The sequence below is a fragment of the Neoarius graeffei genome, chromosome 2 (genome assembly GCF_027579695.1).
Source record: "Neoarius graeffei isolate fNeoGra1 chromosome 2, fNeoGra1.pri, whole genome shotgun sequence".
NCBI classification, from domain to species: Eukaryota; Metazoa; Chordata; class Actinopteri; order Siluriformes; family Ariidae; genus Neoarius; species Neoarius graeffei.
Window position 1 is genome coordinate 72,707,901 of NC_083570.1, and position 25,942 is coordinate 72,733,842.

Below are 25,942 nucleotides of genomic sequence, written 5' to 3' on the forward strand. Positions count from 1 at the left end.
TTAATTAACGATTAAAACATTACACTGATTACCTTCAGGAAGGAGTTTGTCATTTACTGCTGTGTAAAGGCTTTATAGTTAACAGAATGGGTTTATCAGGGACCAGTATAAGCTCAAACGTGCTTCTCACTTCTAGCTGTCTCTGCTTCTCAATCTTGAAGTTCTCCAACATCTGTGAAAGCAAGAGAACAAGCTACAGATTTCACAAACACAGAGGCATATACAATCAGCCTCATGAGTGTTATTTTTTTTAATGTGGAGCAAATTAATTATGGAATAAAATAATCAAAATAGACACATTTTAGTATATTTAGCCAGCCATCATGAATAAAATATAAGGGTCATTCCATGCCAAATCAACAAATATCTGACAAATTTATGCTCGACCATCTCAGATTTCAATGAAATTTGGAGGGCTCAGAGATACTATTAAAAGAGGTGAATCCCCAAAATTTGAGCTTCCTATCTCCAACGGTTTCAGAGATACAGGCATTTGAATTTTTCGATTTTTTTGCATTTTGCTCAAAACATACATATTTCAAAGTGTAATATAATCTTTATTATGCAAGATAGAAACCTAAAATTTTGCACAGAGAGACTCAATGTCTTGTACTACAAGCTTCAACTTAGAATTTCAGTGGTCATTGTATATTAGATGGTGATTTTAACAAGGAAATTAAAAAGACAAATTTGCATTTTTTGCATTTTTAACTCATTCTGGAAGCTTGCCTGTGGCAGTAATGCTTAAACTAAGAATGTTATTCAAATCTACACAGAAATATCTACCAATATCAGTTTTACCAAGTCTCCACTATTCCTAGTTTGTCTGTAATAGGGTTTTGAAATTCGCCGATTTCTAAAACATGCCATTTTCAGTAGCAAGAAATCCAATGTGGGATAGCAGTTAGGAACTTGTAAATTTTTTTCAGTAATCCCCAAGACCCATATTTTATATTTCCAAATTTTTGTTCTGTGTCTCTCAAGTATTTTTAAACTACAGGGGTTTAAAAAATCCATTTTCACCAAATTCGAATTTTTGATATATTTTCATATAACTGATATTTGAGGGTTAATAAATGCTTCAATAAGGCTCAAGTAGGTTAGGAGACATGTTTCTTCCTCAATTTTAAATAAAATTTCAATTAATGCTCAGTATTAATTATTTGTAAATTGATTTTAATCTAAGACTGTGTAACATTAGCAATCAATGACCAGCTATTGTGTACCAGTCAACAGCCAGCCTTATCAGTATCAACACAGCACAATAGGTGACCTTTGATACCAGAACAGGTGGCTCATATCTTATAGTTTTAGAGTCTGTAAACTGCATACTTGTTCAGATAACAATATATTGCTTGGATTATATTAAATACATTGTAATACAGGGCGGCACGGTGGTGTAGTGGTTAGCGCTGTCGCCTCACAGCAAGAAGGTCCTGGGTTCGAGCCCCGGGGCCGGCGAGGGCCTTTCTGTGTGGAGTTTGCATGTTCTCCCCGTGTCCGCGTGGGTTTCCTCCGGGTGCTCCGGTTTCCCCCACAGTCCAAAGACATGCAGGTTAGGTTAACTGGTGACTCTAAATTGACCGTAGGTGTGAATGTGAGTGTGAATGGTTGTCTGTGTCTATGTGTCAGCCCTGTGATGACCTGGCGACTTGTCCAGGGTGTACCCCGCCTTTCGCCCGTAGTCAGCTGGGATAGGCTCCAGCTTGCCTGCGACCCTGTAGAAGGATAAAGCGGCTAGAGATAATGAGATGAGAGATGAGACATTGTAATACAGAGCACTGAGAAAATTTACCAATGTTATTAACTGAATGTGTTTCTTTGCAAGGATTGAATATTTTGAATAGTTGACTAGGGAATTTAATTGTAGTTGCTTTCAATTTGAGATCAGTATAAATGAGTTTGTTCTTAGACATCTAGAAATGGCTGAACTTCCTCCCTGTTCTATAGAAATTGGACTAAAGAAAGATTCTGACTGCCATAAACTAACATACAACAGAAATTGTAAGATAAATACACTCTCTCAGTATAGTTTGGAGCAAATTTCATTAATTAATAAAATTTCATTTTAGAACGTAAAGTTTCTTCTACTCGTTGCAGCTTTACTTTGCCATATGCAGCTTTCTGTTTGTGGCTATACTTGGCAATTTTCAGTGGAGAGCAACCAATTGACACAAGGCTTTTGTCAAGTGATTCAACTACCTCACCAGTGTATGTTGGATCCACATCTACACACATGCTCTCTTGTTTTGATTCTGTAGAACCTACTGAATCTGCTTGGCTTAAATGTTCTTTCACTCTCTGTGAACATTTAGAACACAATTTTTGTCCAGGTTTAATATTTTTATTTATCAGTTTTGAAAGTGAATCTGCTGTTTCAGGAAGAATTGAATGTAATTCTGTTTTAACTTTTTTCTTGTGCCTTTCATATGGATCACAACAACTTTTCTGTAGCTCTTCATATTTCATCAGAAACAGTTTCTCATGATGCAGACATACTGTGTCTGTGCTTGAAATGTTCTCAAGTTCAGTTCTCTGTTTAATTAATGAAATTTGCTCCAAACTATACTGAGAGAGTGTATTTAACTTACAATTTCTGTTTTATGCTAGTTTATGGCAGTCAGAATCTTTCTTTAGTCCAATTCCTATAGAACAGGGAGGAAGTTCAGCCATTTCTAGATGTCTAAGAACAAACTCATTTATACTGATCTCAAATTGAACGCAACTACAATTAAATTCCCTAGTCAACTATTCAAAATATTCAATCCTTGCAAAGAAACACATTCAGTTAATAACATTGGTAAATTTTCTCAGTGCTCTGTATTACAATGTATTTAATATAATCCAAGCAATATAATGTTATCTGAACAACTATGCAGTTTACAGACTCTAAAACTATAAGATATGAGCCACCTGTTCTGGTATCAAAGGTCACCTATTGTGCTGTGTTGATATTGATAAGGCTGGCTGTTGACTGGTACACAATAGCTGGTCATTGATTGCTAATGTTACACAGTCTTAGATTAAAATCAATTTACAAATAATTAATACTGAGCATTAATTGAAATTTTATTTAAAATTGAGGAAGAAACATGTCTCCTAACCTACTTGAGCCTTATTGAAGCATTAACCCTCAAATATCAGTTATATGAAAATATATCAAAAATTCGAATTTGGTGAAAATGGATTTTTTAAACCCCTGTAGTTTAAAAATACTTGAGAGACGCACAACAAAAATTTGGAAATATAAAATATGGGTCTTGGGGATTACTGAAAAAAATTTACAAGTTCCTAACTGCTATCCCACATTGGATTTCTTGCTACTGAAAATGGCATGTTTTAGAAATCGGCGAATTTCAAAACCCTATTACAGACAAACTAGGAATAGTGGAGACTTGGTAAAACTGATATTGGTAGATATTTCTGTGTAGATTTGAATAACATTCTTAGTTTAAGCATTACTGCCACAGGCAAGCTTCCAGAATGAGTTAAAAATGCAAAAAATGCAAATTTGTCTTTTTAATTTCCTTGTTAAAATCACCATCTAATATACAATGACCACTGAAATTCTAAGTTGAAGCTTGTAGTACAAGACATTGAGTCTCTCTGTGCAAAATTTTAGGTTTCTATCTTGCATAATAAAGATTATATTACACTTTGAAATATGTATGTTTTGAGCAAAATGCAAAAAAATCAAAAAATTCAAATGCCTGTATCTCTGAAACCGTTGGAGATAGGAAGCTCAAATTTTGGGGATTAACTTCTTTTAATAGTGTCTCTGAGCCCTCCAAATTTCATTGAAATCTGAGATGGTCGAGCATAACCTCTTGTTGATTTGGCATGGAATGACCTATAGTAGAACATACATGAATGAGGAAGAGCTGCATCTCTGTCTCTGCAATTCTGCGCCCAAGGCATTGACGAGGCCCAAAGCCAAAGCTCAAACTCTTGAAGTAGTGGCTCTCATTCTTCAGCCAGCGAGAAGGCAGATACTGCTCTGGTCGGGGGAAGATGAGATAGTCCCTGCCCATGGCATACAGTCCCAGCTGCACTAATGTCTGATCAACACACACCGAAGGTCACCTGCATAATTTCACATATTGACAGTTTTTTCCTAGCTCAGATTCAGGTTATTGAAGTTATGGCTCACCCCTGATGGAATATGATAATTTTGGATCACAACATCTTGAGTGATGTATCTTTGCAGGCTTACTGCTACAGGGTGTAGCCTTTAAGAAAAACAGGGTTACAATTAGTAAAGAAAACAAGAATAGTATTACACAATGAATTAGTCATTTTATTGTTAAATGCACTCATGATACAATGTTTTAAGGGTGAGAAGGGTATTTTTTTTTTGCACAAACAGAATTAATTCTAACAGATCACCCTCACCCCTGTGAGAAAATGCGCGTGATTATCTTTATTTTAAATTTAAACAACAGTTAACGACAGTAATTATTATTTATTTTTTTAGTAAGTAGGTTTTTTTAATTGTCAGAAAATGAATATCACCCATCCATTAGAAATTCTTCATGTGCATGTGACGTCACACTTATTTTCCAAACCAGAAATCCGCCATGTTGGATGATAACAACAGCCAAGATAGTGGCACTTCATGTGTGAGCTGCTGAAACGCTTCGTGATTTTCTTTTGATTTCATTGCCTTTGATGAAAGACAATGCCGACTTTGTGTGCGGTATACATGGGTGCAAGTTTTCCAGCATGTGCCGGAAGCTCCGTTTTTTTCGGTTCTGAAAAAGTCATTTTTCCAAATCGTGTAAATCCATTAAGATTTTTTTTTTGGGGGGGGGGGGGGGGTATAGGGGTGGCCCTCTCACTGTCTCACTCTCATAGGGCCAATGATTTTACCCGCGATCGCGGAAAACGGACGGAAATTACGGAATTTTTATAGTGAAACATTGCTCGTGTGTCAAAGTGTAACTGCCGCAGAAGGCTTCTGTGTAACTGCCGCTAACGCCCAAGCAGACATGCCTTTCCGGTCAAGGCAGCTTTGTCAGTGATTGTGATTGGCTTGTGGCACACCTAGCCAGCCAATGAGCTGCTCGTTTACAGATTCGCTCCTCGCGTCGCAACCAGAATGGCGACCGTGAAAAAGAAACGAATGCTCTGGTGGCCAAGGACGCCATATGGTTGCCAGTGGCAAGTGTGGACGTTGAGCGCTCCTTTTCCATGTATAAACATCTTCTAAATGACAGAAGATTCAGTCTCACGGAGACCAACACTAAACAACTTATGATGCTCTATCATAATGGCGATATTGAGCAGCGTTTCTTGGTACTCTGAGAGCCCGCAATGATTGATCTGCAAGGAATATTCAGGACTGTTATTACACTCAAAGTTAAATTATTCTAGTCTGTTTGAGAGTGTGTTCTGTGTTTTGTTAGGAAACATTGTTTCATGAGTTTGTGGTGTACTAAAAAAGATGGATATAGAGTAATATTTTTAAACAGTCAGTTATGAGTATTGTCATTACAGGCTCAGTAAGTATTACTGAATATTAATTTATCCCTATTAATTTATCAGTACTCTCAATATTATATTGCATATATTATATATGAGATGGGTTTTTAGTTAACGGTGATCCTAGTTTTTTGATTTATCTGTTATCAGTATGTCAAGTAAAATATTTTGAGTTGTCTCAATCTGTGATCCCACTTTATTTTTTTTTTATTAATGCAATTTATCAGCTTACTGTCAGTGTAATTGTTTTATTTTTTTTTTTCATGAATGACTTCATCATGCAAAGGACCATTTGTGTCTAGAGATGCACTACTTTGAAACCCAAGTAAAATTACGCCAGCCAAAATTACTAAATTGGAGCCAAACAGAACAATTTTGAACTGAAATTGTGAAACGGAATTGAAAAGGAATTTTTCATTGTCCAAAACGGAAAAAGCCAGATTTTGAAACAGAAAATCATTGGCTCTACTCTTAGTGTATTACCGGGTTACTGCGGTACAGTCTCTGCACGAGACAAATCTTTTCATCTCGTCTTCATCACAAACCTCATTCAATTTATACGCCACTCATCGACGAGCGGTCCTGACTAGCCCGTTGTTTCACGGTGTTATACATGTGTGATATCATGTTTCACGCATGTAGCACATTGTTCGACCAAATCAACACAGCTATTCCAGTGTATATATTGTAAAAAAGTTATCACAGCAAAAGCATATTAAAAATGGTTGTTTCAACATTTAAATTAGTAGTTGCTAGATGTTTTGAAATATCAAGCCTTGTACTTGAAATATTGTTATTTCAGATGAATTGATGAAATGTATTAAATATTTGATGTGAATACGCAAATCATATAACTATTAATATTATAAATGTTTGCATGAGATTGCATGAGAGACAACCATTTTAACTTGTAATTTACATTTTTTTTCGAGCCCTAAGGGGGGGCTCACCTCCCTTTGTAACCCCCCTGCATAGCTGCGCCATGCACGTCTGACCTTGTCAGACTTTTCAGGTTTTTGAAAATTTTATACTTGCACCCATGGGTATATACAGTTAGGTCCATATGTATTTGGACACTGACACAAATTTTGTTTTTTTACCTGTTTACTGAAACATATTCAAGTTGTAGTTATATAATGGACATGGGCATAAAGTCCAGACTTTCAGCTTTCATTTGAGGGTATCCACATTAAAATTGGATGAAGGGTTTAGGAGTTTCAGCTCCTTAACATGTGCTACCCTGTTTTTAAAGGGACCAAAAGTAATTGGACAATTGACTCAAAGCCTGGCGGCACGGTGGTGTAGTGGTTAGCGCTGTCGCCTCACAGCAAGAAGGTCCTGGGTTCGAGCCCCGGGGCCGGCGAGGGCCTTTCTGTGTGGAGTTTGCATGTTCTCCCCGTGTCCGCGTGGGTTTCCTCCGGGTGCTCCGGTTTCCCCCACAGTCCAAAGACATGCAGGTTAGGTTAACTGGTGACTCTAAATTGACCGTAGGTGTGAATGTGAGTGTGAATGGTTGTCTGTGTCTATGTGTCAACCCTGTGATGACCTGGCGACTTGTCCAGGGTGTACCCCGCCTTTCGCCCGTAGTCAGCTGGGATAGGCTCCAGCTTGCCTGCGACCCTGTAGAAGGATAAAGCGGCTAGAGATAATGAGATGAGATGAGACTCAAAGCCTATTTCATGGGCAGGTGTGGGCAATTCCTTCGTTATGTCATTCTCAATTAAGCAGATAAAAGGCCTGGAGTTGATTTGAGGTGTGGTGCTTGCATTTGGAAGATTTTGCTGTGAAGAAAACATGCGGTCAAAGGAGCTCTCCATGCAGGTGAAACAAGCCATCCTTAAGCTGTGAAAACAGAAAAAACCCATCCGAGAAATTGCTACAATATTAGGAGTGGCAAAATCTACAGTCTGATACATCCTGAGAAAGAAAGAAAACACTGGTGAACTCATCAATGCAAAAAGACCTGGACACTCACAGAAGACAACAGTAGTGGATGATCGCAGAATAATTTCCATGGTGAAGACAAACCCCTTCACAACAGCCAACCAAGTGAACAACACTCTCCAGGAGGTAGGCGTATCAATATCCAAATCTACCATAAAGAGAAGACTGCATGAAAGTAAATACAGAGGGTTCACTGCACGGTGCAAGCCACTCATAAGCCTCAAGAATAAAAAGGCTAGATTGGACTTTGCTAAAAAACATCTAAAAAAGCCAGCACAGTTCTGGAAGAACATTCTTTGGACAGATGAAACCAAGATCAACCTCTACCAGAATGATGGAAAGAAAAAAGTATGGCGAAGGCGTGGTACAGCTCATGATCCAAAGCATACCACATCATCTGTAAAACACGGCGGAGGCAGTGTGATGGCTTGGGCATGCATGGCTGCCAGCAGCACTGGGTCACTAGTATTTATTGATGATGTGACACAGGACAGAAGCAGCCGGATGAATTCTGAGGTATTCAGAGACATACTATGTGCTCAAATCCAGCCAAATAATAATCGGCGTTTCATAATACAGATGGACAATGACCCAAAACATAAAGCCAAAGCAACCCAGGAGTTTATTAAAGCAAAAAAGTGGAATATTCTTGAATGGCCAAGTCAGTCACCTGATCTCAACCCAATTGAGCATGCATTTCACTTGTTAAAGACTAAACTTCAGACAGAAAGGCCCACAAACAAACAGCAACTGAAAACCGGTGCAGTAAAGGCCTGGCAGAGCATTAAAAAGGAGGAAACGCAGCATCTGGTGATGTCCATGAGTTCAAGACTTCAGGCAGTCATTGCCAACAAAGGGTTTTCAACCAAGTATTAGAAATGAACATTTTATTTACAATTATTTAATTTGTCCAATTACTTTTGAGCCCCTGAAATGAAGGGATTGTGTTTAAAAAATGCTTTAGTTCCTCACATTTTTATGCAATCATTTTGTTCAACCCACTGAATTAAAGCTGAAAGTCTGAATTTCAACTGCATCTGAATTGTTTTGTTCATAATTCACTGTGGTAATGTACAGAACCAAAATTAGAAAAATGTTGCCTCTGTCCAAATATTTATGGACCTAACTGTAATCGTGGTAATAATGCTACTCGTGACAAAGAGAAACGGTTCTTTAGAATTCCCAAAATAATTAAAAATGGTGACAAAACAGATGAAGAACTGTCCAGAGAATGCCATGCATTAAAGACTTAACTGAGGAAAAAGCTAATTACACCTGCGTGTATAGTGACCATTTTATATCTGGTAAGAGTTCATTGCTAAATTAAAGCTATTGTCATGCTCCGCCCCAGACATCCACTCTGGAGATTACGGATCTCCCATGCCAGCGCCAATCCAGATCTGGGACGGGAATTCCATCCCACCTGAACTCACTTCCTGGTTTTCACCACTGCTTATTTAAAGGCCGTTCTCAGACTCTGACTTTGTCAGAATGTCTTGTTTGTTTTCTTCAGCCGTTTCTATGCCGTTCATGCTTTTTCCCTCTAGCTATTTTTCTTGTATGAACACCAAGGGTTTTTCCTTGTTCATGGTTTTTTTGCTTTAGTATTTTTGTCCTTACCTGTCTCATGTTTTTGTCTCTTGTTACCCGGACTATTTTTGCCATTTGTGTTTTTGTCCTGTTTTGCTACCTTTTTGTCACGCCCTTTTTTTCCCTAGATTAAATCGCCTTATTTATTGGATTACTGTCTGTTGTGCGTTTTTCTGCTTCTGGATCCAAACTTCACCTCCACCACTCATAACAGCTATGTTTTCTGCTGATTAAATTGAACTTTTGAGCAGTGTTTCCTGAGATTATTGAGAAAGGTTTACACGAGTATGAACAAGCACCCTGTCATCTTTTAATTGTTTGGTGAGAAGACTACCAATCCAGCCAGACACAAAGAAATTGTAGGCACCTAGGCTCTTATAAGCCTTCATTTGTGGGTTGGTTGTCCACGAGGTTTGTAGAACAAGATAGTTCACAATATCAGGGTATTCAGTCGCTGGTAATGAGGCTAAATCCTCTGCATAACCGGATGGCTTTAATGTATACGGCCACAAATTTAAACTTTTTCTCTGAATCTTGACTTGGCAGATGACTCTCCATAACATTTCGAGAAAGTCGGAAATTCATCAGTTATTGTTTGCACGAGACGCCATTTTGGATTTGTATATCATCCAACATGGTGGCGGATGCATACATCACACTGTTTTATGACGTGGTTGCACACGAAGAATACCGCTTATCTGTTAGGTTCATGGGTGAAGCTGGAGCCAATCCCAGCTGACTTCAGGTGAGAGGTGGGGTATCACCAAATCATCACAGGGATAACACAGATACAAACATCCATTCACACTCACGTTTGAACCTGTGAGCAATTTAGAGAAGGCAGTTGACTTAATCCACATGTCTTTGGACTGTGGAAGGAAACCAGAGCACCTGCAGGAAACCCACACAGGCACAAGGAGAACATGCAAGCGCCAAACAGAATAGTTTCATAACAGCATGAATACAGTTCTAGTTTAAGCACTCCACACCTGAGTGTCTCTTTCAGAGCACCTTTGAGCAGTGGCACCATTTTGAGCATCTGCAGCATGTCTCCCTGTGAGGCAGCGCGAGCTGCAAGGACCTCTGCCCTCAGCTCTTCTTGGAGGTCGGGGTGCTGTGCCAATTCATAGAGAGTCCAGAGGAGGGTGAAGGATGTCTGAAACACAGTACACACTATGTCAGTAAGGGGATCACTGCTAAATACTGGCATATTTTAGCCATCTTATTGGTAGAAATTTTTTATTAATTGTTTCTCGTACAAGTTGTCTTACCGTGTCCACCCCTCCAGCCATCAGCTCAGCCACACTGGCCTTGATTTCCTCAATGGACAGCCGGTCAAGCATGAGAAGGCTGGCCAGCACTCCAGGATATTTGTTCTGAGCTCCAGGTTCCTTCCTCAGCTGCCTGTAGGTGTTCTGAATACATCGGTCTGCTATTGAGCCCAAGAGTGCAATGGGTAAAATGCAAAGACATTATTATGATCTCACAAGGTTTTCATGCTTAGTATTTTTTTTATTTTGTTCCACTCTGAAATATAGTGTGGTATTATCTTTAAGAAATCATTTTTGTCCACTAAGAAAACCTCTTACCATGGTTGAAAATACCATCCCATGCCTCTACATGGTCTTTCCAGACTTTGGATCCAAGCCGCCGTAACATGGAAGGGGGGAGATACAGCATGGGACAGGTGGTCTTAAACATTACAGTGATGCAGTCAATAAAGTGCTGAGCCTCCGGATCAATGTAGTCCAACAGCAGCCCCAGACGTTCACCATATAATACTGCACTCACAGCTGAGGCACAGACACAGATCATGTCTGCATTCAAGCAGTAAACTATGTATTCTTTTTGAGCACTTTTGATTAGCAACGATAAGAGGATTTTTTTTTGTCTAAACGATTCATTGTTGATCTGTTGTGTATAGTGCGTTAAACCTTACATTCCAATGCATACTTGAAGAGTTCCTTGGACAGATCTGCAGTCCATTTGTTTTGTCCACTTCTTTCAATCTTTTTATGAACTCGAGCCACAAAGTCCTGGCTTACCTCATCCAGCAATGGGACAAAGTTCCCCTGTACCTTTGGCGAGATTACCTCCTTGTTCAGAATTATTCTGTTAGATCGCCAGCCTTCTCCATCTCTGAACAGACAGAAAGACTGAAGTTTACACTCAAGTATATTTAATTAGTAACTAGAAACCTAATACGAGGAATCATACTTCAGAAGAACACCATATTTGCGGTTCCTAAAATCCCGATAAGCGGTCCAAGGTTCCACTTTGAGCCTTTTAGGGTAGTGACCCTCTGCTTGGAATAAAATGGCAGCATCCTCAGGTTTGATAATGTTCACACTTTCATAGTACCCAATTTTCTCCCTGCAAGAATGAAATATGCATAATTTAAGACAATGTATTTATATAAAAGACATTACATAAATAAAATATAATATCCCTGTTATCTTAAACAGTATTGATTTAAAAGGAAGAAAGGAGGTGGGAACATCCTTAAGCTTGTTCTGCACATTATTCATCCATTATCTATAGTGTTTATCTATTAAGAGTCACGGGGAGCTGGAGCAAATCGCAGCAGACTTCAGGTGACAGGTCACCAGTCTATCACAGGGCACATGCACATTCACACCTATGGGCAATTTAGAGTAACCAGTTGACCTCATCCGCATGTCCTTGGACCGTGGGAGGAAACTGCAGCATCCAGAGGAAGACCCCAGTTGGCTCAGAGATCCAAACCCAGAATCTTCTTGCTGTGAGGTGACAGTGCTAACCACTGCACCACCGTGCCACCCCATTTTTCCAGAGGTGGACAAAGTACCCAACTTCATTACTTAAGTCAAAGTGCAGATCCCACTGGTCTAATGTTACTCCGATACAAGTGAAAGTTGTACAGTCAAATTTTTACTTAAGTTAAAGTACTGAAGTATTTGATTTTAAAAATACTTAAGTATTAAAAGTGCATTTTCTGTCAATGCATTGTTGTATTATTGGCACAACACTTACAAAACCTAATGCCTCTGAAACAACCAACTGCATTTGCTGACTAGTTTGTAGAACCTGTAGAATAAACACCTGGTAGAATGTTACAAAATGAAACACAACTGAACTGACAAAAGAAAAGCTATTGTCATTGTCATTTTTTTTAATTATAACCCTCCTCTCCACCCCACAAAGCAGCATGGTAGTGTTCTGACCCAGCTCTGGCAGTGTGTGCACACATGTATGTATATGTTAATCAGGAAGACAGTGGAATAGCTGTAAATGCACCTTGCTCAGAAAATAAAAGTGACAATGAAACCTGATTAAAACCCAGGTCCACACCTCGAGCTTAATAACTACCCAACAGCAACACTGCTGACATATGTCAACCAGCTGATGCACAATACTGGTCTCACTTCAGCAGATGAAATCAGAAGTGTTATGGGTCACAGGCCATCCTGGCATGCCATTGCCAGACAAGCAAGACAAAAAAGTGCATGACCATAATTTGACATCAAAACAAAAAATTCCAACAATTTCTTGTGACTGACTAGTACAATACTGTCCATCTCACAGGTCTCATGTGCGCTTGTGTGTGTGTGTGTGCGTGCACACACGCAAGTGTATGCATTCATGCACATATGAATATGCCTGTGGAATCATGGTGGTTTAATGTTAAGCTAGTCAGTGAAGCTCCACCTGACATGCTAGTAAAATATTTTCAAACTCAAAATCATATTGGGTAGCTAACGTTACTAGAAAAGAAAGATTTCTACATTCTGTTTATTTGGCAAGATTATGCCAAAACATTTCTGAAAGCACTTCAGATAAGTTAACGTTATTCATATTAGCGTAACTCCATGTTTACATGCTAACTAACAGTGTCCAAGTTAACTGGCTATGTGTTAATGTTAGCCGTGGACAAGGTGATGGCAACTTGGTGGGAAAATCCATAGAAAGTCATTTGACTAATCAGACTGCATAGCTATTGCAACATTATCGCTAGCTCTAAAAGCACAGACAACTTCATTGCAAGCTTTCTCTTGGAACAAAACGTTTATATACCTTGATATGCTCCCGCAGGTTGGCTGGCAAGTTTTTGTAGGCTGTGATGTGGTTCCATTTTAGGCAAACAAAGCAAACATTTAAAACAAAATGACTCTTTATTCCTTTCAGAAACCTGAAACATGGGTTCTATCTATAGCCATGAGTGCGTGCATTCCCCAGAAGAACCACCTCCTTCCATTCTGCCATCAACTGATCATGTTAAATAATGCTACGGAGAAATCATTGAACTTGATTTTATACAGTCTATGGACATGACATGACCCTAGTGATTACTGATGGGCTGTCTCAGTGTCTCCTGCAAAAGACCATCATGTTTTAGAAAAGAAAAAAACATCCACTTTCAAAGCTGCTTCATAACAACGAGTAACGAGGACCTTGATAGAAATGTAGTGGGGTGAAAAGTACAATATTTGTCTTTCAAATGTAGTGAAGTTAAAGTCATAAGTTTCAAAACAATTAATACTCAAAGTACAGATACTCAAAAAGTGTACTTAAGTACAGTACTCAAGTAAATGTACTTCGTTACTGTCCGCCTCTGCATTCTTCACATAATATCCTGGCTACCTTTACCACAGAATAGAATAGAATAGAATAGAATAGAATACCTTTATTGTCACTATACACATGTAGAATGAGATTAAAAGCAACTCCAATCACAGTGCAAACAGCATAAAAATATGCAACATAAACACAGAACAAAGCATATAGTGGGGGGAAAAAAGGGGGTGCTATGTACAGAGTTGTGTTCCACATTATGGAGTGGGGTATTGCACATTATAAGTATTGCACAGAGAGAGTCCAGGTATTGCACATTATAAGTATTGCACAGAGAGAGTCTGGGTATTGCACATTTTAAGTATTGCACAGAGAAAGTCCGGGGGCTGGGGGGGTTAGACTATAAAGTCAGTGCATATTCGAGTTCAGGGTGGTTATGGCTTTTGGAAAGAAGCTGGTTTTGAATCTATTTGTTTTTGTCTTGATGCATCTGTAGCGCCTCCCTGAGGGCAACAGGTCGAACAGATCAAAGCCAGGGTGGGAGCTGTCCTTGGTAATGTTCTTAGCTCTGCTGAGGCAGCGGGAGGTGTAAATGTCCATCAGGGAGGGGAAAGGGCAGCCGATGATCTTCTGTGCTGCCTTTACAACTCTCTGGAGCCTCTCCCTGTCTGCAGCAGTGCAGCTGCCATACCACACTGTGATACAGTACGTCAGCAGGCTCTCAATGGATGAGCGGTAGAAGGTCAGCAGCAGGTTGGAGTCTAGGTTGTACTTCCTGAGGAATCTCAGGAAGTGTAGCCACTGCTGAGCCTTCTTGATGACTGCCGTGATGTTCTCTGTCCAGGAGATGTCGGCAAAGATGAGAACGCCAAGAAACCGGAAGGTGTGGACCCTCTCCACACACTTGCCATTGATATGAAGGGGGGCTAGGTCAGTGCTGTGCTTCCTGAAGTCAATGATGATCTCTTTGGTTTTCTTGGTGTTCAGAGCAAGGTTATTCTCCAAACACCAGGCTGCCAACTTCAGGACCTCCTCTCTGTATGTTGCCTCGTCTCCCTTCGAGATGAGTCCGACCACAGTGGTGTCGTCAGCAAACTTGACGATGAGGTTGTTGTTGTGGGTCGAACTGCAGTCGTGGGTGTAGAGGCAGTACAGGAGGGGGCTCAGCACACAGCCCTGTGGAGAGCCAGTGCTCAACGTGCGGGTGGAGGAGAAGTGGGGGCCAAGTTTCACAGTCTGGGGCCGGTTGGTGAGAAAGTCCTTTATCCAGGCACATGTGAGATGGGGGAGGTCGAGAGTGTCCAGTTTTCTGATGAGGATGTCCGGGATTATTGTGTTAAAGGCTGAACTGTAATTCACAAAGAGCATCCGGACGTAGCTCTGGCGCTGCTCCAAGTGGTTCAGCGCAGAGTGGAGAGCTACGGCAATGGCATCCTCTGTGGATCTGTTCGCACGATATGCGAACTGGTGGGGGTCAAAGTCTGGGGGGAGGTAGTCCTTGATGTGCTGAAGAACTAGTCTCTCGAAGCACTTCATGATCACCTGGGTGAGGGCCACAGGACGGTAATCATTCAGGCTGGTGACGGGAGACTTCTTCGGCACTGGGATTATTGTTGCTGATTTTAGGCAGGGCAGGATGACTGCCTGAGCCAGGGAGAGGTTGAAGATCCTGGTGAAGGTGAGGGCGAGCTGATGGGCGCACGCTCTGAGCACCTTGCCAGGTACTCCGTCTGGGCACGGAGCTTTCTTGGGGTTCACTGCCAGGAGCATCCGTCTGACATCGTGCTCCTGTACAGTGAATGGAGTGGTGCAGGAACCGGGTGGGGGTGGGGGCAGGGCTGGAGCAGATGAGTGCTGCTGGGATGTTTCAAAGCGAGCAAAGAAGCAATTTAGCTCCTCTGCCAGTGGTGCACTCAGGTCTCCTGTTGACGCATCACAGCCTCTAAAGTTTGTGATGTCTTGTATACCCCGCCACACCTCCTGTGTGTTGTTACTGGACAGGTGGGACTCTATACTCATCCTATGGTCCGCCTTGGCTTTTTTAATTCCTCTTTTCAGGTCAGCTCGAGCAGCTCTGTACAGAGATCTGTCACCTGACCTGAAGGCAGCGTCGCGGGCCCTGAGGAGTGAGCGGACCTGGCTGGTCATCCAGGGTTTCTGGTTTGGGAAAAAACGGATGTTTTTGTCCACTGTCACATTCCTGATGCAGAACTTGATGTAGTCCAGTACCGTTCTTGTGAATATCTCCAGCTCCTGGTGTTCAAATAAGTCCCATTCTGTCTGACTGAAGCAGTCTTGTAGTTTGGAGAGTGCACTGTCAGGCCAGGTTGTAACATTCCTAATGGTGGGCCTGGCTCTGCGTCTGAGGGGGGTGTAGGCTGGGGAGAGCAGGAGGGAAAGATGGTCTGATTGCCCGAGGTGGAGGAGGGGTATGGCTCTATACGCGTGCCTGATGTTGGAGTAAACATGATCCAAAGTGTTCTCCCCTCTAGTAGAACACTTGACATGTTGATAGAACTTCAGCAGTACAGTCTTCAAGTTGGCCTTATTAAAGTCTCCCGCAATTATGTGAACACTGTCGGGGTGGGCTTGCTGCTGTTCGTTTATGGTGTTCAGCAGGAGAGAAAGCGCTGTGTTTACACTGGCGTCAGGTGGAATATACACAGCCGTGACAATCACTACAGTTAGCTCTCTCGGTAGAAAAAAAGGCCGGCATCTTACAGACATGTACTCGAGGTCTGGGGAACAGTGTTTGTCTATAATTGTTCCGTTGTTACACCAGTTATCATGCACGTAAATACAGAGCCCCCCTCCTCTGCTCTTACCGGAGTCCTCAGTCCTATCCCAGCGGAGCAGAGTGCAACCTGCTAGCTGCAAGCTAGCATCGGGAATTCCTGGGTGAAGCCAGGTTTCGTTAACGTGACCAGACATCCTGGTTTGACCGGGACAGTCCCGATTTTGAGTTGCGTGTCCCCAGTCCTGACAAAGGTCCGTCGGGACGCTGAAATGTCCCGGTTTACACCAAACGCTAACAAACTGTCCTGGTTACAGCGATCATATATAGCCAACGAGATGTCAATAAAGCTTCTAGCAATTCAGCATCAATGTGCATGTGTGCGCAGTCAACCTTACAATGTATCTATTTGTACAATGTTGCAATGTAGAGGCCGTGTTATAACGGGTTTTTTTTGCTAGCAGCTGTCAACTACTACTCGACAATTGCCGAACAGATGAGTGCTGGGCGGAGATGTTCGCACACTTCAAGAGTAGGGAGATTCCTTACAGCAATGTCAGCCAGCTTTGACAGGTGCCTACCTGGCACCAATGCTCCAGTTGAGTGAATATTTTCACTCATGAGCAACACCTGGACTGACGAGAGTAATCGCATGACCGTGCCTACTCTCAAAGCCTTGCTCATTACCCAGGCCAATTTCGCCAATACTTGCTCGCAGTTTCACAGCAGGCTCTCGGGCAATAAAGCGCTACTGGAGCAAATTCACTCATCATGTAAATATATGCAATAAAATGGCATCTTCTTTAGGGTAGGTGGCTGTGTTTCTGAAACATTTTTGTTGTCTTTCATCTGTTTCATCTGTCTTTTTAATCTGTATCACAGATTGTCTTGACTTGTTTGATGCTGTTGTCAACTCAGGGTTCACATTTTCAAAATAGTTAATTGCCTACACTGGTTAAGATTAAACAGAGGCATTTTGGGTAAAGGTTCGGAGGTGACAACGATTAGGCTCATGCGCTCGTTCCTGTTACAATGCATAGCCTATTCTCATCTCATTATCTCTAGCCGCTTTTATCCTATTCTACAGGGTCACAGGCAAGCTGGAGCCTATCCCAGCTGACTATGGGCGAAAGGCGGGGTACACCCTGGACAAGTCGCCAGGTCATCACAGGGCTGACACATAGACACAGACAACCATTCACACTCACATTCACACCTACGGTCAATTTAGGTGGGGTTTACATTAGACCGTATCAGCGGATCATCAGATTAACGTTTTTAAAACGATTAGTGTGCACACAGCAACGCCAATACACGATTCGCGTGCACATAGCAACGCCAATACACGGATACGCTCGGCTCCACAGGCATCCTGTGCTCCAAATCACTCCGCCCTGAACAGCGAGTGCCCTCTGGAGGGTGCGCACTCCAGCCCTGCGCAGCTCACAGAGCGCGCGAGTATAGCGCACAAGCAGTGATTTGGGACTGAGCCGCTGTGTGTGTGATCTCAGTGCATGTCGGGCATGCGCGTCACTTACCACTTGCAAGTGGAAGGATGGCAAGCCTAAAGACAATCATAACTACACAATGGGCAGTATTTGCATCAGTATTTGCAGTATTTTCATACTTTTATGCTCTTTAATGAAAGGTGATACAAGGCGGAAGTCCGCGCCGTTTTTCAGCAGTCGCGTCACATGACCAACGCCAGCGAATCAGGAAGGTGCATGTCACAGTGACGTTGTCCAATGACGACGCCAGCTAGAGCTCAGCACAGCGTATCCGCGTATTCTCAATGTTTACACAGCACCGGACCAGACACGATTTGGATTGAATACGTGGACCCTGGCGGATTCCCGTTTCCCGGCGTTTCCAGGCGTTTTAATGTAAACGGACAGTGCATCCGCGAAGAAAACGAGACAGATACGGTCTAATGTAAACTTGGCCTTAGAGTCACCAGTTAACCTAACCTGCATGTCTCTGGACTGTGGGGGAAACCGGAGCACCCGGAGGAAACCCACGCAGACACAGGGAGAACATGCAAACTCCACACAGAAAGGCCCTCACCGGCCACGGGGCTCGAACCCAGACCCTCTTGCTGTGAGGCGACAGCGCTAACCACTACACCACCGTGCCGCCTGCATAGCCTATTGTTTAAAAAAAAAAAGTTCATCGCATAAAATGTTGATGTTAATATGCAAGCAATGCATTTTCTTGGCATTTTCACAAAGGTGAAATAAATCAGTTGAAATTTAGGCTATTGGCCTATTCCCTATCATCACATCTGTTGTCTGATTTTCTTACATTAACTGAATTGTGATAGAAGTACATGTAGATAACAAGAAAATACTTGATTATTCTCTGAAATGTTGATAAAAGTGAGCTTCCAGGGCTCGAAATTCGTGGTGGTCCAGTCGCCCGAGGCAACTTAACTTTTCATTTGATGGGTAATTCCTGTCACTAGCCAGCCCGGCTAGCTAGTTGAAAATAAAAAATATATATGAAGCGAAGATTCAGACACACCGTCAACTAAAGCCGCCACATATTAAGCGTGCGCCATGTCTGTGTTAATCGATGTGTTTATCGGCAGGACAGAAAATTCCGAATCATATTGTGTATGAGTCAGGCTGTCGTTTTTTTTACTACTGCGCATGCATATAACGCATCTCGTTGAATATCACAGGTATCACGTGTAATATTGGACCAGGTGGGTGGAGCACAGAAGCATGGCAGGCCAGAACTGAGTTCTCAATGAACTATTTATTGCTAGCTTTTCAGCCTTTTATCACTTCCCAGCCACGCGTGCGCACACGCATGCACACACACACACGTTCTGGTTGGGGAGAGAGAGCTCCCTTTCTCTGCTCTCCTCTCCTTTTAAAGGGTGCAGTCACTGGGGAAGACACACAAACACAGGTTAATCCCCATCAGGTGCAATGATTCCACCACTTACCTTCCCTGACTCTGCCCTCCATTCACAGACCAACGCTTGGCCATGCCCCCGCTGCCACATCACGTTATCAAATTCAATAGATGTGGCCACATTATCGCCCATTTAAACACATGTTTTAGTTGTTATTTACATCTACATCTGCCAAAGCTACGTTGCAATGTGGAATTTTCTGAAAGGTGTACAGAAACCGCCAGAGACGGGGACAAAGCGACTTCGGTCTGAAGAGGAGAAAAAGGCTGCCGATAAAGCAGAGAAGGAGAAACGACAAAGGACTTATAAGCAAACGTGGGAGCAGGGTAGGTCTTGGCTGCGATACGATTTTTATGGAATAATTAATTTTTTTCAAGTTGATTCCTAGTCAATATGAAGCTCCTAATGCTTTCTCTCTCATAAATGGTTAAATACAGAAAGCATGTTGGACATATTTTGGGTGCTGTAGTCATGATAGTAAGGAGATTTGTTTTAATACTCATACACCAAGTTGCCAAGTTTTCCAATATATTATTATTTGCTGATATTACATTATAGCGTGGGGGCGGCACGGTGGTGTAGTGGTTAGCGCTGTCGCCTCACAGCAAGAAGGTCCAGGTTCGAGCCCCGTGGCCGGCGAGGGCCTTTCTGTGCGGAGTTTGCATGTTCTCCCCGTGTCCGCGTGGGTTTCCTCTGGGTGCTCCGGTTTCCCCCACAGTCCAAAGACATGCAGGTTAGGTTAACTGGTGACTCTAAATTGACCGTGAGTGTGAATGGTTGTCTGTGTCTATGTGTCAGCCCTGTGATGACCTGGCGACTTGTCCAGGGTGTACCCAGTGGCGTGCACAGACATTTTGGAGGGCAAGTGCTCTGGGGGTAAAAAAGGGCACTTTTTTGCGCATGTGGAACACCTTATTATAAAAGTCTGAGATTTAACCCTCCTCTTGTGTTCGGGTCGCCACTGACCCGTTTTAGTTTTTAAAGGTGTAAAACAACCACTTAATGTTAATTTATTACATCAAGGCTTTTTGACTTTGCCAGGAATCTCTAGTTGAACAAAATAGAAAAAGAAATTTTTGTTTTCCTAAATCTGAAAATGGTCTAGCAAAAAATATAATACTTATGTGCAGTTGTTTCTGTATGCGACGGGCTACTTCACGACAAAATAATTACAGCTTGGGCTTAGAGGGCAAACAATACATTTTCACTCGATTCATGTGTTACCTGGCTGGTGGGGCAGGGGAAGAGCTGACTGACTGCCCGATGTGTTGTCTGCGCTACGACAAGGCCGTGGCTTCCAGGACGCTATGCTGCTGCAACCTCACATTGAATGCACTGCACGCTTGTTCACATGACAGAGCAAGAGAGACAGAGGTCTGGTGTGTGTGCGGAGGGGGCACACATCGGGACATTATTTTCACACACGCTTTTAATGCCGCGGCTTTTCTAAAAGATCATGTCGACATTGGCCTCAGTAAACTGTAAAAAAAAAAATTCAAAAGGGCACTTTTTTGGACAGAGGGCAGAGGGGCAGGTGCTTGAGCACCACCTCGTGTCTATCTGTGCACGCCACTGGGTGTACCTAGGGTTGCCACCATTCAGAAATGAAAATAAAGGACGCCCACCACGGCTCCTTGGGGCCATGACCACCACGGGCACGACTCCCATGGGGTGGGGTGCCCGCAGCAGTGGTATGTTTTATTTTGTAGGTGTTTTTAGTAAAGAGGTGATCAAGAAAGCAATTACTCATACTTAAAGCTTGAAATGCTTTAATGCAAATGCTGTAAAAATGTATAATGTACAAGTGGGCAACAATGAACTTTTAAAATATAATCTAAATATACTGAGAACTTAATATCACTGTAAATGTAAGTGCATAACTGTTCTTGGTGTAGGGACTCTCTTTGTGAACCTTGGGGACATTTTTACTTAGAGAGGAAAAAAAGAGAACAAAAACAAAACAAACATGTATGTCTGCTTATTCAAGAATGCAGAAAACAAGAAAGTGCAAAACATTACTCCTTCCCTCAACAGTCCTGAGTTCATCAGGAACTGTTGTGTTTCTCTTGTCTGTGGAGTAGACCAGATTTAAACAGTCAACAGATTTCCCTCACTTCTTTTTCCAAGTGTACTTCTTGGACACAAGATTTAATTGCCAAATACAGGACGATTCCGTATTTTACAGGACGGGTGGCAACCCTACCTGCGAACCTGTAGAACAGGATAAAGCGGCTAGAGATAATGAGATGAGATGAGATGAGATGAGATGAGATATGTGCTCTGTGTTGTTCTCATTTATGTATTTAACAACAGTATCAGGGCGGCACGGTGGTGTAGTGGTTAGCGCTGTCGCCTCACAGCAAGAAGGTCCTGGGTTCGAGCCCCGTGGCCGGCGAGGGCCTTTCTGTGCAGAGTTTGCATGTTCTCCCCGTGTCCGCGTGGGTTTCCTCCGGGTGCTCCGGTTTCCCCCACAGTCCAAAGACATGCAGGTTAGGTTAACTGGTGACTCTAAATTGACCGTAGGTGTGAATGTGAGTGTGAATGGTTGTCTGTGTCTATGTGTCAGCCCTGTGATGACCTGGCGACTTGTCCAGGGTGTACCCTGCCTTTCGCCCGTAGTCAGCTGGGATAGGCTCCAGCTTGCCCGCGACCCTGTAGAACAGGATAAAGCACGGATAATGAGATGAGATGAGACAACAGTATCAAAATACTCGGGTCTTGAAATAAATGTACATTAGTCATGAACAATGGGAACTACTCTGTTTTGTATTATTTTTGACAGAAGTAAAATTCATACATGAACAAATTTTGGCCAGGTGATTTCCTGTTTGGCGAGTTACTTTGGAAGGGAACTAGTCCGGCTGGCTGGTGGGGAAAAAAAAAAAAAAGAATTTCGAGCCCTGGCTTCTACAAAACGATTAAAGCACCTGTCTGAGCTATGGTTTGCTCCGGCGCATGTTTACATCAAAACGCGTGTGCGTGCACGAGTATCACGGTCACGCGCAAAGTGTCCCGGTTGTAGACTCACAGTCACGAACATAGCGATTTCCAGCGAGCTGTAACTCCAAGTCGTCCGTTTTACGCACCAGGGATCTGGCATTGGAGAGATACAGGCTCGGTAGAGGTGGCTTGTGTGGTTGTTTTCTTAGCCTTAGCATAATACCGGACCTGCAGCCCCGCTTCTGCTTCTCCCTCCTCCGCCCGCGCCGCCTCCCACACCCGACAGCAATCCGCGGAGAGCCCGGCGGTCTCCCGCTGTCGTCTGGGATGTTATGCGAGTAGTGAAAATCGCTCGAAACAGATATCTGGTATTGGTCACTCACTGTCCAAAAGTGTCTGGCGGGTGTACCGGATGTTCGCAGAACCGATGGTGCACAACCCACAGGCCAAGTGGGAGAAGTTTATTCAATGATCGGTTGTCAATAGCAGACATTATTGAACTTAACAAGAATGAATCATTATCTCATCTCATTATCTCTAGCCGCTTTATCCTGTTCTACAGGGTCGCAGGCAAGCTGGAGCCTATCCCAGCTGACTACGGGCGAAAGGCGGGGTACACCCTGGACAAGTCGCCAGGTCATCACAGGGCTGACACATAGACACAGACAACCATTCACACTCACATTCACACCTACGCTCAATTTAGAGTCACCAGTTAACCTAACCTGCATGTCTTTGGACTGTGGGGGAAACCGGAGCACCCGGAGGAAACCCACACGGACACGGGGAGAACATGCAAACTCCGCACAGAAAGGCCCTCGCCGGCCCCGGGGCTCGAACCCCGACCTTCTTGTTGTGAGGCGACAGTGCTAACCACTACACCACCGTGCCCCCGAATGAATCATGTCTGATGTTTTTCATTCAAACACAATTCTTTTTACCATAAAGAAATGTTTTTAGTGAACATTTATTTAGTCTTTTTTCTCCAGCCAGAAGACTCAAAATATGGATGATGAAAGAATGTATACAGTAGGACTAAAAGGAAAAAAACCCATCAGAATGAAATAAATTGTGCATAATGCATGTTTAATGATCCATTCTAAGAAACATCCCAAATAATTTATTTTACAATTGCAGCATGCCCCTAATATGAAGTTTAGAACATTTAGATCACTATTTTATCTTAAATGTTTACCTGTAAATGGGCCCAAATGTGTTGAAATTATGCACCATTATGTGATGGATGTTCTTGAATCCATCCAGTTTCCAGAAGGTGTAGAGGTTCCCTATGCTGTTTTTCCACGTTCCAGGGATCTCATTGAAGGGCCTGACAGTGGAGCTGCTCCCTGGAAATAGTGTGTCTCTTGCAGCAGTTGTGCCACTGTGGCAGACTCGTACCTGTCCTGGTCCTTCCAACATGGCTAGAGATCGAGCCAGAGAACCAATCCAAGTTATACATCGCACTGCCATCACACACGTACCCACCAACACACACACTCAGACACACTTCCCTTTTATATCACTGACTGTGGCAGCGGGGGTGTGATCGAGCGTTGTTGACTGAGGATGCACCTCCTTTCAGTGTTTCAAGGTTAAAATATCAAATCACATGTAACACCATGCATTAGTCAAATTTAAGCTTTAAAAAGTGACATTGTTTTAAATAAACAGCTTAAATTTACTGCATGCCTTTTACCACTACTTACGTCAGTTAAGAAATACCTAATCTGAAAGAAATAACCTAACCTGCATGTCTTTGGACTGTGGGGGAAACCGGAGCACCCGGAGGAAACCCACGCGGACAACATGCAAACTCCGCACAGAAAGGCCCTCGCCGGCCACGGGGCTCGAACCCGGACCTTCTTGCTGTGAGGCGACAGCGCTAACCACTACACCACCATGCCGCCCTCATATGTAACTTAATAAAAGTAAATTTTTTTTTAAATCAAATGTAACTGGAGTCAGAGAAATTTATGGAATAATGGAAGGATAACATTAGAGATTAGAAATTAGCAATTGATGTAGTACACAATCAGCACAGTACTATATTAACTACTATGACACATTTCTGTCATGTAGACCTCACTAAAATTTTGATACTCTTTAAGCCCTGGGTGGCTCTCTTGATTTATGATCTACAATCACTTGTTTGAGCACTAAAGTCACTAGTACTGCCTACACTGGTGCACCAGATAAACAGATTGCTGAAAACCTGAAGTAAAAAATGGTTATGATCAGGTATCCTTCTCCAAGTCAATAATGGGGGCACTGCACAACTACTGCTTTTCTAGGAATCCATGGGTTTAATAATGGCACAGAGCAGCCTTGTGGGAGTTTTCTTTATAAACGTGTGTAAGCAGAGAAGGCCACAGAGCTGACGTTCAGTCACACGTCAACTTTTACATGACCTTCAAGAGCAGTACTACAAAACAAAACAAAGTCTCAAACTGTAACTTTTCATTATTTTTATTATAAAGAACATATAGCACTAATCAAAAGTTTGGACACATCTTCTAATTCAGTGGTTTTTCTTTATTTTTATTAATTAACAAAAAAAGACACTTCATGCCTTAAAGTAATGATGGATGTTGTTTCTCTACTTAGTTGAGCGGTTCTTGACATAATTTGGATTACTACAGTTGTGGAATAGGGCTATTTACTGTTTTTTTTATTATTTACTATTTGACCTCAAACACATTAACAGGGATGAGAGTGCATGTTGAGAAAAAAATCTGAAAAGTAGCGGGGGCGGCCCGCAGGTCCCCAGTGGGGTCCAGGGGCAACGTCTCGGTGAGGGACCAGGGGGCGAAGCTGATGGATTTTGGCGATTTAAACACCCAAAACCCATTAATTTTAGCAATGAAATATATGTATTTTTCTGGAAGTTGATATCCCAATTCAACATGCCGTCAACTGAAACTTTTGTATCATGACAAGTGTTCTTTCTTAAATATCATATCCCACCTTGTTTGACTTTTTCAGCATGTTCAGTGCAACCTTTTAGGTTTTGGAACAATAGACCCGATTAAGGCGGCAAGAAATTGCACTAATTAATTTTTGACGAGGCACCTGTTAATTGAAAAGCATTCCAGGTGACGACCTCATGAAGCTGGTTAAGAGAATGCCAATAGTGTGTAAAGTCTCATCTCATTATCTCTAGCCGCTTTATCCTGTTCTACAGGGTCGCAGGCAAGCTGGAGCCTATCCCAGCTCACTACGAGCGAAAGGTGGGGTATACCCTGGACAAGTCGCCAGGTCATCACAGGGCTGACACATAGACACAGACAACCATTCACACTCACATTCACACCTACGGTCAATTTAGAGTCACCAGTTAACCTAACCTGCATGTCTTTGGACTGTGGGGGAAACCGGAGCACCCGGAGGAAACCCACGCGGACACGGGGAGAACATGCAAACTCCACACAGAAAGGCCCTCGCAAGCCACGGGGCTCGAACCCGGACCTTCTTGCTGTGAGGCGACAGTGCTAACCACTACACCACCGTGCCGCCAGTGTGTAAATTGTCAAGGTAAATGGTGGATAATTTGAAGAATATGAAAAAAACAAAATGTTTCATATTTTAACACTTTTTGCCACATAATTCCAGATGTTATTTCATTGATTTGATGTGTTCAGTATTGTTCGACAATGTAGAAAAGTCACAATACCTAAAAACCTATGAATGAGTAGGGGTGTCCAAATTTTGACTGGTACTATATATGAAATGTGGTCATACAATTGAAATATATACTACCGACTGATATTTTTAAACAATCATTA

At 42.4% G+C, this 25,942-nt stretch overlaps 1 protein-coding gene across 2 annotated transcripts; it reads right to left on the reverse strand.

The window, feature by feature from the left end:
* Positions 1-23,632, reverse strand: LOC132873693 (cholesterol side-chain cleavage enzyme, mitochondrial-like). 2 transcript variants are annotated; one of them, XM_060909467.1, is made up of 9 exons: positions 23,356-23,632; positions 11,233-11,388; positions 10,955-11,154; positions 10,605-10,808; positions 10,287-10,444; positions 10,005-10,171; positions 4,151-4,229; positions 3,867-4,058; positions 1-172 (listed from the first exon to the last, which is right to left on the reverse strand). In XM_060909467.1, the coding sequence occupies exons 1-9, from the start codon at positions 23,628-23,630 to the stop codon at positions 50-52; spliced, it is 1,554 nt and encodes a 517-aa protein (XP_060765450.1). In that variant the 5' UTR covers positions 23,631-23,632; the 3' UTR covers positions 1-49. The 2 variants fall into 2 exon arrangements, with proteins under 2 accessions (XP_060765450.1, XP_060765457.1); XM_060909474.1 differs by lacking the exon at positions 1-172 and having other exon boundaries at positions 4,046-4,229; positions 10,287-10,447.
* Positions 23,633-25,942: the final 2,310 nt, after the last annotated feature.

Excerpts from the sequence above, each read along its gene's own strand:
- LOC132873693 (XM_060909467.1), bottom strand. The coding sequence starts at position 23,630 with ATGGCAGTGCGATGTATAACTTGGATTGGTTCTCTGGCTCGATCTCTA. Across the intron at positions 10,809-10,954 it reads CTTCAAGTATGCATTGGAAT|CTGTGAGTGCAGTATTATAT; the intron begins GTAAGGTTTAAC and ends TCTGTGCCTCAG. Across the intron at positions 4,230-10,004 it reads GCTCTGAAAGAGACACTCAG|GCTACACCCTGTAGCAGTAA; the intron begins GTGTGGAGTGCT and ends TTTTTCTTAAAG.